At 30.4% G+C, this 12205-nt stretch overlaps 1 protein-coding gene and 1 long non-coding RNA gene across 2 annotated transcripts in view; both read left to right on the top strand.

Moving 5' to 3' along the window:
* The first annotated feature begins 1705 nt into the window (after positions 1 to 1705).
* The window catches only part of LOC137397050 (uncharacterized), a 49585-nt gene continuing 39085 nt past the window's right edge, over positions 1706 to 12205 (top strand). The window contains exon 1 of the mRNA XM_068083335.1: positions 1706 to 1761. Coding sequence (XP_067939436.1) covers positions 1743 to 1761 — 19 coding nt within the window. The 5' untranslated portion in view covers positions 1706 to 1742. The remainder of the gene's footprint in view (positions 1762 to 12205) is intronic.
* LOC137396777 (uncharacterized) lies at positions 3138 to 9878 on the top strand. Its single transcript, XR_010978609.1, has 3 exons — positions 3138 to 3310; positions 4565 to 4666; positions 8991 to 9878. It is a non-coding gene; the product is annotated as an uncharacterized lncRNA (long non-coding RNA).

The raw sequence follows: 12205 nt of genomic DNA, 5'->3' as shown, positions 1-12205 counted from the left end.
ACTAATACAGTGGGTTCTTTTGCAGCCATAAAAATTACTACCATTCTTCTTGCTATCTATTATCATAACAAGCATTGCCTTTTTTCTACCAGTGGTGTTTTTGCAAGGCTGAATATTTTGTATCATTTGTTGAGCTTTAACATGTACATGTGAAACAGAAGCTTTTAAGTACTTGTGAACGTACTCTGTTGTTTACTCCAAAAATTTCTAGGTTTTAGCTTTTAGACTGATTCCACGCATAAATTGGCTTTTGGCAGAGTGCACCATGACAAGAATAAAAGCTGGTTGTTGGTAGATTGGTTGAAGGAACAATAAACCAATATCCCAGCAAGTAACAGTACTCTATCTATCAATAACTCTCAAGCAACAACCATTACCTACTACCATTAGTAGTAGGTAATGCTTGGTAGCGCGACAAACTTTATAAAAATTTATATTTATACATGTATATATTATATAAATTTTATTACCATTATATTATTTTGAAATAATGTTATTATACTACATGAATGTCCGGTGTTGCACTGCTATTAGAAATCAGCTTATAAACAGGGACAGGTAATGTAGTTGCATGCCACTTACCATTAGCCTGGCACATTGCCAATGGCTAGTTTGAGTAAGATAGTAACTTACTAATAACTTACTAACTCACTTACCATTATATTATCATAAAAAATATTATGCTATTAGGATATACTGTCAAATTACTATTATTACCAGCAGTTTGATAAGAATGGTTGCTGTAAAATGGAACATGTAAAACAAAAAGTTTGTTTAAATTATTGATAGTAGACAATATAAATTTTGCTTAGAATATATGGAATATTACATACTACCAGTAGTAGTAGGTAATATCTAAAGAGATTTCCAGTGGTCTAGAATGCCTGATTTGCAAGCAACCAATTGGAGTTAAGTTTCCAACAAGGGCCACTGGCAAGAAACAAAATGACAACAAACCATTAAGGACTCTCTGTAACTAGGTTTATCTCTAGATGTCAAGGCTTCCTTGCTACTAGGCTCACACATGCTCAACCAAGCCCATAGAGTCATTGTTTGTGCAACATGGTTCTCCAAAACACACACAACTTCAGCAGCAACTGCATTATACTCATTCTTTGAGGGCTCACTTCATGGTTGTGGCTTTGTTTGATAAAATGAAAAAAATCTTTGTAGGTTCATTTGTAGTTGAACTGCTGCCTGCGTGAGTAATGTTTGCCAAGTAATTGATCATGAGTAATAATTGCCTCACATTGATATCTCATAGTGTATTGTTAGAATGTTTGTAAGATAGATTGATTACCAAAACATACTTCATATTGAAAAACTATAGTTGCCTTTTTAAGAGTTTTGCTGTCCGGTGCTAAAGCAATATTGGTTAGAGATTTTTAAACACCACCATTGGCCTTTGCTCGTGTCGAACCACCAAGATGTTGTTCATAAGAAACCCCAACCGCTGAACCAAAACTGTTTCATGTTTGTGCAAATTGAACACCTGAAATTTTTTGCTATCAAAAGTACACCAGGATCAAACTGATAACTTTAAAAAAAGGAATGATTATTTAAAAGGAGCAAAATCACTCCAGTCAGCAGATGCAGTAAGTGAAGCAGCCATAAATATAGAAAATAGACCTATCACTTGTCTATTTTTAGAAAAGTCTATTCCAAGTGTTGACATTATCTTCCAACAGTACTATGGCTCATGCGGACTGCGGTCTTTTACATTGACTAGAAATTCACAACTAATGTCATGGAATAATGAAGGTAAGTGAGTCGTTATCCCATTAATTTAATAGTTTTAAGCTGTAGAAAGTTTATAAAAAACTAATATTATTGTATTTTAGCAGTACAAAAATTTATATATATATAAATTCAATGTTTGTTTTTTTTTGTCTTTTGTTTTTTTTATTGTCAATGACTTCAGCTATAGTGATTAAAGTCCAACAATGAAGAAATCCCTAATGCACTCTAATTGAACTTGCCATGTTTGTGATTGCAAGCACCTAACCACAAGATTAAGCTTTCTTATCTTATTTAGCTCATCTATGATATTGTAATTGCATTTAAAGCTAAATGTGCACGTTTTATTGCAAATTAGTTTATTTGCGTGTGTTGGTCTTTCTTTTGAAATTGTTTTTAAAAATAGTTAAAAATCCACAATTTATTGTTTTTTTTTGTAACTTTTAATTGTGATGTTTCAAGTTTGAATTTTCTGTTACTTTGCTACAATTGCTACAAAGGAAATTGCTAGAAATTGCAAAACAAAAAAATTCACATTAACATTTTCAAATAGGAATTACCTCTACGTTATTTTTTGGTTCAATCAGACAAAATACCTTCATGTGCTTCACTGATGTATTCTATTCTGATATCTTCATTGACGTATTTTATTTTGACACAACAAAACTTTTCCCATTGTATAAAGTTTAGAAGTTACAGTGGTAAACACTGCATATGTTAAATAAAAAAGGGTTTTCTGTGCAGGCTTTTTATTACCCTGGCAACGCCGAGATTTTATCTAGAATATATACATGTAATATATATATATATATATATATATATATAAATAAAAATATATAATTATATATGTAAACATGTATGTATATTATAAAATTAATAATAAATAATATATAAACATAATAATATAATAATATGTTAGCGTTCTACATGTATATCTTAATAATTAACATAAATAATATCCTAATAGTATTTGGGCATTCCAGTAGATTATAGAAGATTGTTTGGTTTGCCCATAAAGTGCAGAGAATAAGCGTGTGCACAATTACTCTGAAAGACTGTTAGGGGAGTAGTCGTATTTTAATCACAATAAAGTTTTGTCAATTTTACTATAATAATTTTATAATATTACAATAATAAAGAAAATATATATGTATGTTAAAATTTATAATAAGTAAAACTAAAGCCACAGTGCTTAACATACATGTAGAATAGAGCAGTATAAATTAGTAAAGAATTAAATAAAATACTACTAATCTCGGTTAGCTACTGTCAGTTTTGTGCTTGTGCAGTCATCAAACTGTAGATCTTAACACAAGATATTTTCTTTCTCAGTTTTTTAAAGGTATTCGATTGTAGTGATCAAAATTAACCAATCCCTCTAGACGTTTAAATGTTTTAGTTACAATGTTCCAGAAAAGTATATTTCTATCTCACCCTTGACTTCTCAACACTAATTTTGGAATACTGCATCGCATGCAGAATAATTAAATGTAGAGGTGATGTGGTACATGCAGAGTCTTGAACGATGAAACTCGATATTACCAGGTTCCGCCCAATATTAACCACTGCGCACGTGAGTATAGTTTCATGGAATCAAATTGAATAAAGGTAATGATTTAAAAGAATGCTGCATTGTTACTCTTTTCAGATGATCATTGCTGAGTTTAAAATCAATATTAAACCATATTTCTATAAATCATTTATTAATCTATTATTTCCATTTCATTTACGTTGTAATGCATTAAATGAAATAAAGAAAACAAAAAATTGATTTGCTATTCATGGAAAAGTGCTTTCCCATAGAGCATTAAAGAACAATATAAAACTATAATAGTAAATAACTAGGTCGAGCATTTTAATAGGTCAGAAAAAAGTATTGCTTAATGTTTCTCACAATTATTTTTTTTTAAATTGTGCAAAAATATCCTAATTTTGCAGAAAAAACTTTGTGTATATTATTATGACAAATAAAAGTTTTTTTTGATGCTCAAGTTTATGTTTTTAAGAGCCATTCATTAAGGTTTTCTAATGGGTACCTAAAAATAGCAAAGCTCTGTTAATTACCTGCAGACATTCTATAAAACAGAAAAATAAATAATTAAAGTTTTTAAGTTTACAATGCAACTAAGATTAATATTATAGAAAGTTTTTAATAAAAGTTAACATAAAATTTGGTAAAACATTTAGAGAACACCGAGTTTCTAAAACCAGCTTCAAAATAAAACCAAATTCACCAATTAGAACATAGATTAAGACTTGGTTCATTCCTGGCTTTCACAAAAAGACAAAACTTGTAGTATCAATTGGACCTGTGCCATGAGTTTGCCTTTCAGTTACATAAATATTACAGCAAATGTAAAGCAGCTGTTATAAATAAAATTGAAAAAGCTTATCTAACATAGTGTTATTATTTAAATAATGTACATGTAATTATTATTAGATTTATTAGAGATTTTAACGCGTTGTTTGGTAATTTATTTATTTTTTTTCAAATAATTTTTAATCCAAATTTTTTGGTAATTTAATTACCAAAAAACTTATTAATTAAATGCTTAATTGAATTTAAACATGAAGTCATTTGTCAATTCAATTACTAATGCAAGTTCACAAACCTAAAATTACTTGGTTTAAATTATTAGAGCAATCTTAAACTACCAATCAGGTAATAATTGAGTTTAATTGTCATCAATTTTTGTCATCACTCAACTCTGTCAGTAACGCCAATTACTAACATAGAAACAAATATCAGTTTAGTAGCATTAAAGATAAAAGATTTATTTATGTAACTATTACATCTACTTCCAACAAATAATCACATGTTTCGTAGCAACCAGAACAGTTTCTACCACCATGAGACCAACAATTATCAGAAAGGCAGCAAGCAACGGGTTAAGATTGAAGTCTACAAAAAAGAAGCTTGATGACACAAGTAAGATGTGTTCTAATTTTAACGAAGCAAGACTATGAATTGAATTTAATTGTCTTCAATTTCTGTTATCACTCTACTCTGTCAATAACACCAACTACTAACATAGAGAAAAATATCAGTTTACTAGCTCCTACCCAAAAGTTAGTAAACTAATATTAAAGCTAAATGATTTGTTTTTGTAACTATTGCATTTTCGTACAACAAACAATAACATATTTTTTATCAAGAACCAGCAGGTCAAGATCGAAGTCTACAGAAAAAAAGCTCCATGAGTCAAGTAAGATGTGTTATAATTATAATGAAGCAAGACTATTAATAGCTCAACTTACATGCAATATACTAGTTTGCTAATTGGCAGAGCTGTTGCGGTGTGATGGTTAGTGCTCCATACTGAAATGAGAGATCACTAGTTCAATCCTTGTTCCAGGCTGCCAAAATGTTTATCTCGCTTTTAAACCTTTATGGTTTGGCACCGTTGGCACGTACACTGCCGGCGTATGCTATTTTCATGCTGAAAAGCTTTTCTACCTTCAAGCAACAACTTGTCAGCCTATGAATAATATTACAAATGATAACATTTGTGATAGCATTCTAATACGTTTGAAAGCTTGGCTAAACCAGATACGTTTGGTAACCGATCATTTGGTTTGTAATGAACTTTGAGTTTCACATAAAACGTTTGTTTAGCATCAATTTAAGTTCAAAATTAATTGGAATCATTGTATTTTTAAATTACATATTATTAGTTCACAAACTCTAAAGTGGCTGTGATGTAGTGACTAGTCAGTGGTTCAATCCTAACTGTCAACAATTTCACCTAGTACTAAATCACTTGTGTGCTCCATTTAAAAAAAAAGCATTTGACTAACAAAACTTTGCTCTGTCTCTAAAATAATAATATAAAACTAAAAAATGGTAACATTTCTGCTAGCTTTTTGGCAAGTTAGAATTATTTGTTAAATTGAGTTTGTAACGGTACATTACTACATGTTTGAAATAGAAAAATTGGTTACTTACTACCAAGATTGTTTAATTTTTGCAATGAAGTATAATTAAAGAACGCCTGTTCTTGAATACATGATTAATAATTTAATGAGAAAGTAGTTTTCAGAAAACTTCATTTACTAAATAATACATTTACTAAAAATAACAAAAATGTTTGCATCTTTTCCTCAAATTACTAAATATTCAAATGTAATCAAATGATTATATGAGCTTCAAACTAACACAAAAGCACTGCAAAGCTCCTGTAGTGCAATGATTAGCACTCTGTACTAGAAAGTGACAAGTCAGGGATGTGATCCAAGTTGCAGGATGTTTGGAAGGGCGTTTAATGCTAAGACTCTTTTGCTATGTTTAATATTTTGGCCAACCAGACAAGTTAGTCAATCAAATTTTCAGTTTGTAAAAAAACCTTAAAAAAAGGTTTTGGGACTCAAATTAGTTTGCTCAAAAAATATTTTTATAAGTCTGCATTTTTGGTTCACATTTAGCTAAGAATAAGTCATAATTGAATGATGGCTGATTTTGAATTTTTGATTACAAATTCAATAAAAAAATATAATTTAGAAATCTTCAACAACAATTTTATTTGCGGTTAAATAACTTACATTTTTAAACTTTCTCTTCTAATTATTAACTTTTACTTGATGGTATGATTCACTGAACTTTAAACTAACATGAAATACCATTTTATATATCTTACATGTTTCTCCAAATCAACAGTTTATCATAATGAAGCTTTTTAAAAAGCATAGTTCTTTGGTTGTTTTTGGACTGGTCCAGAGTAGAGTTACATAAAAAACTTGCAGTTTGTTTTAAACTAAAGATTCTCGTTTAATGCAAGCTGACAAACCAAAAATAGCAAATAAATTTGAAATATGAAATGTCTGCTAAAACTGTTTCTTGTCCTTTTAGCTCAGGCTATTTTAATGTCTCTCTTGGTTGTTGGATTGGCAGTCCTATTTATTGGATTAACCTGCTCAGTTGCACTAAATAAATGGATCAAAAAACAGACACGAGCTCGTCAAAGGTATGAAAGTTATGACTCCTTTGGAAAAAGAGCATGAGTGTCGGAGAGTTACACATAATCGGCACTGTCATCAATGTGATATATATTATTTATTAAATATAATATACAATAAATGTTATTTATATTGAAAATAAAAACTCCATACAGTAGTGTACATGGTAATTTTACATTTTATAGCAGATCGTCACAATCAATTAGGTACTTGTTACTTTCTTAGCATAGTTACTAAATTACAAAAATTAATGCACGTGTTTCCGCTGTAATATCCTGTTTAGGTGCTTTTTATATTATGGTACTAGAGTAATCCCACGACCAAACACAAGCAAAGCACTTGTTTGCGAGCTTTATGATAAATGCATATATGAACACAACTCCCAAAAGATTATCCGTTAACGGCCGTGACTAAAACCTTTTACGGAAATCTCATCACCAAATTCCTCCATTTTTAATGGAGTCATTTAAGAATAATAACACAACAAAACACATATATACCTATTTAAATATGTTACCAAGTCTTTGAAATTTGTAGACAATATCCTATACCTTACCCATGTTGTCGGATTATACATAAACAGACAGATTAATTTGGCTTAAAATCGCTATTAAAACTTTGACAAGTTTTTTCAATCAAAATTAAGACCGGCTAACGAAACGCCAATAAGGCCGTGCAACAGAAAGTAGAACTATTAAGCCGTGCGCATTTCATGAGAAAAACGTGTGCATTTCAACAGTCTATGGTATTGTCCAAATGCCGAAGATTTCTGTAACAAACATAGAAGTACTAAAAAGTAATCGTTTCTTTTTTGTCGATTTCAAAGTAACTGACATTTTGGACAATTATAATGAGTGCTTTGGTATTTCAACCGATGTCTAAAACGGTGAAAGTAAAGGGAATGAAAATGATATTTTTTAACGATTCTTACAAGATTATTACGATGTTTAGTTATAAGAATAGTTAGTCGATTTTATAAAAATTAATTATAAGAAAAGTGATTCGAATTTACAAGATCGAAGTATATAGTGACTGATGTTGGGCAATATGTTACTGTTATTATTTTTACTAAATAGTTTTGTTAAATAGATTTTCTAAAAATCTATATAAATATCACAACTCTTGATATTGTTAGCTATGACGTTTTGAAATGTAAACAAAATTGGGCATTGGTTTTTTAATTTATTCATTATTTTATCATTAATAATATTGGTTATTCTAATAATATCAGTGCATTTTACTCCTAATATTGCATTTGTCCTATTGCAGGAGAGATATTTAAACATATAATTTTTTTTTTCATTATTAATGTTTGTTGTACATAATAACACCCAGTACATTACAGCTACCATTGCAGTTATCCTATTGCACTGCAGTGCCATTTGACTGCTAATATTGCATTTCTCAATTATCAGTACCCTTTCTTTTTTCCAATATCACTTTGGTCGTGGGCTGTAAGACAGGTGAATTTTTAGTTTGTATGTAGTTAATTTAAATAGAAAATAGTGCCTTGATATGTAACTAAATCAACGTACGAGCTACTTTCCAAAACACATTAGGCTCGTGTGTCGAGGTTTCTGTACATAGATGAATTTACAGAGATTAACCTACCATTTGAGTAGCTAAGCTTTTCAAATGTTTCATTATTCAACATTGATCATAATCAATTGATTAATGTCTTTTGTTAACACCTATACAACTAAACACCTTCTGATAACATATCTAAAACATAGTTTTATAATGAGAAAACTGGTATTAAAACGGTTTTGAATTAAGAATAAAATTCTTCAATCAAGCTAGAAATACCTTAGAAAATTTTGACAAACTAGACAAAAATCAATGAATGCTAATTTTCTTAAAAAATATTTACCAAAAAGAATCAGAGAAATTTGAAACATAACTCGTATAAACAGCCAGAGACTATTTTATTGTTTCAGTAATACAATTATCTATGAAAAATGTAAGTGAATAACAGTGGAATGAAATAAATTAATTATTTAAATGAACAGAATTTTCCTTTGATGATTTTTGAATAATTTTTAACTGGTTAATCAATCACACTGAAGTTTAACACTAAATTGTATAGAAAAAATTGGAAATTATGGATCAAAACATTTCAAAACACGTTCTTGGATATTAGCCATAGTATACCGTAACAGAACAAATTATTCAATTCATTTTTTATTTGTTGAGTCAGACTTTTTGTAATCTGCTGCAGTCTATGTAATCAGTAACGATGTTGCTATTTACAATGCAAAGTCATGTTCATTCTGAAGATATGTTTCAAATAAATATTTTAGAGAGATTCGTGCACGAATTTCCGACCTTGGTTTACAAAGAAGAGCCATGCGAACTGCATGTAGAACCTTTGTCTCTGGCAGTCCTAAAAACAACTCAACCCCTCCCAGTTATAACTCTTTATATCCGAGGCTCGAGCGACCTAGACATACTCAAACTGTTGACAGCTTTAACCGCAATGAGAATACAAATGTTTTTCAAGTGGACACGGCTTCGTCTGCTCCTCCTTTTGACTTGCTTGACATAGAGGACCCTGAGCTTATGAACCGCACAGGCACAAGAAACAATATCCAAAATGAGAATAATGTTACTAGAAATTATTACAGTCAACAACGCAGATCGACAAGGCGGCCCCAAGATCCTTTGCCCTCATACCACTCAGAAATGCTTACCTCACATCCGACACAAAGCATGCCAAATGATCCACCGCCACAGTATGGTCGTTTCTAAAGATAGAATAACTATCACCCAACTGTGATGGTCTGATTCATCATCAACAAATATTGTGTGTCTACTATTTTTAGTAAGATTTATTATTACATCAACACTTTTTTATGCTTCTAACACTATTTGCTTCATTTAAATATTTTTGATTTTACAACTTATTAGTTTATTTATAGGAGGTTTCATGTTTTCATTTTAGCGAGTAATATAAACTTGATGCAAAGTCATTAAAAAGGCCAGAATCTCAAGCTTCCAGCGAGCATCATCATGAATTGTATCCATGCACCTGCCTTAGAATATAAGAAAGATAAAATGAATGAAGCAAAGACTAGAACCGGGCTTGACTTTTTTGTTTTAGCAAATGAAACGCGTCATTTTAATTTAACTGTAGAGAGCAATTTTAAATTCTTGAAATTATAAGTTACATACCTTCTATGCTTCTAAGTAACCTATGAGCTAAAACTATAATAAAAACAGTTTATGCTTGTAAAACGACACTTTAAATTCTGTCAAAACTTATATTTAGAATGCAAAGTTTCATTGAAGAAAAAAATTACACACTTTAAAAATATTTTATTCCTTAATAAGTTCAAATGGCTTAACAATCTTACCAACTTCCAGTTGTGGCTGGAAGTTGGTAAGAAAGATTGCGTCGTGCAGGATGCAGACTCATTTGAAGTGCTAACTACATATAAACAATAGTCTACATAAGGATAAGATATGAATTTGATGAGAAATATAACCCTTCAGCTTTGCTTGTTTAGCATAAAAGAACTCAAAGTTCATTTAAGTGAATACTATTTACGTACAGATTGTCTATATGCAAAATAAGTAAAAATATATATGTAGAACTTCCAACAACTTAGTTATTTTGTAAACTATAAGAGTTTTGAGAATATAGTTTGTACATCACTCTAAAATGTGCTGTTTCAATCATTCATATTTAGCTCCTAGGTGAAACAAAATAAGCCCTTTAGAAACTTTCATCATTTTGAGTAAATTGGTCATCACAAATGATAAACAAAGAGATTGTGTTCTTCACAAGACTAACTAGTAGAAATTCATCTAAAAGCAGAGGAAAAGATCATTTCTATTAAAATCTGTTGAAAAAAAATCATTGCTTAAGAAGCTATCATTTAAATGTCTTGTTTGAAATGCGTAAAGGTAATTCTTGCCAGCTTGTTAACCTTGATAGCTTATGACCTTCTTAGCTTATGAGCCTTGCTACCTTACGAACCTTGTCAGCTTATAAACTTTGCTAGCTCATGAACCTTGCTAGCTTATGAACCTTGTTAGCTTATGAACCATGCTAGCTTATGAACCTTGTTAGCTTATGAACTTTGTTAGCTTATGAACCTTGCTAGCTCATGAACCTTGCTAGATTATGAACCTTGTAAGCTAATGATCATTGCTAGATTATGAACCTTGCTAGCTCATGAACCTTGCTAGCTTATGAACCTTGCTAGCTTATGAACCTTGCTAGCTTATGAACCTTGCTAGCTTATGAACCTTGTTAGCTTATAAACTTTGCTAGCTTATGAACCTTGTTAGCTTATGAACCTTTCTAGCTTAAGAACCTTGCTAGCTCATGAACCTTGTTAGCTTATAAACTCTGTTAGCTTATATGACTATTACTCTGTAAAGACGGAATATCAGTTTCATGTTTAAGCTGGCTTAACTTAGAAATGTGAGCTGAAGTCTTTTAGCTACATCTATAGGACAAAAACGTTGTAGATAACACTTACTGACATCTGCAAAAATGGTGACGCAGAAACAAAATTTTGTAGCATTTTGTAGCATTTAGCAAACACATTTGCTGTAGTTAAAGATAATAAAGAAATTGGTAATTTAAAAAAATCTCGAACACTAAGGTTTTGACAGCCTATCAATAAGCATGCCAATGAACCACAAAAAACTTAAGCTAGAATGTACACTGATCATTGTAACAGCTACAAAGATGTAACTTTTTGTGAAGGGCGCGTTATTAAAGTTTTGTACACTTTTTATTCACCAACCCATATACTCACAAAAATTCAAACTCCCTTGAAATTTTATAGAGACTATTACACATAAACAATGCTTCTAGATGCTTCTAGATGCTTCTAGATGCTTCTATATGCTTCTAGATGCTTCTTGATGCTTCTAGATGTCTCGCACTCCTGAAAGTTAAATTAATAAATATAAGTTATTTTCAAGATAAATCAAATATTATGTAACAAGTGAAGTAGTTAAAAATCAAATGTTTTAATCTAAACGGAAACACCGGAATTTTTAAATTTTCCCCCCTGCTCCGGTTATTCAAATAGATGGTATGTGGTGCTTGTCTGTTGACAGGGGTTACAAGTTTACTGAAATATGTCGAGTACCCAAAATAATTACTAGTAAATAACATATTTATAATATTATTAGAGTGTAACTAACAAACAATTGCAAAACTTATTTACCATCTACCTGACTGGGCTGTGTAAAGTGTATATTGATGGGTGATATTGTAAGGGGAACGGCCGGTTACCTTTGCCTTCCACAAGGCAGTCAAACAACAACACTGAGTGTTAAGTGGCAGTGATATATATATTCAGTACATAAATATATATATGTATATATGTTTATTTACTATATACTATATTTACTATAAATATATATATATATTTATGCGTATATATATTTATTTACTATAAATATATATATACAAATACATTTTTATGTATAATTATATATTTCTAAATAAATATATAAATATACATACATAACAAGCAAGGAGCATGCATGCAGA

The sequence above is a fragment of the Watersipora subatra genome, chromosome 5 (assembly GCF_963576615.1).
Source record: "Watersipora subatra chromosome 5, tzWatSuba1.1, whole genome shotgun sequence".
NCBI lineage: Eukaryota > Metazoa > Bryozoa > Gymnolaemata > Cheilostomatida > Watersiporidae > Watersipora > Watersipora subatra.
Note: the sequence above shows the minus strand (reverse complement) of the source record. Positions and strands in the feature narration are given on the sequence as shown.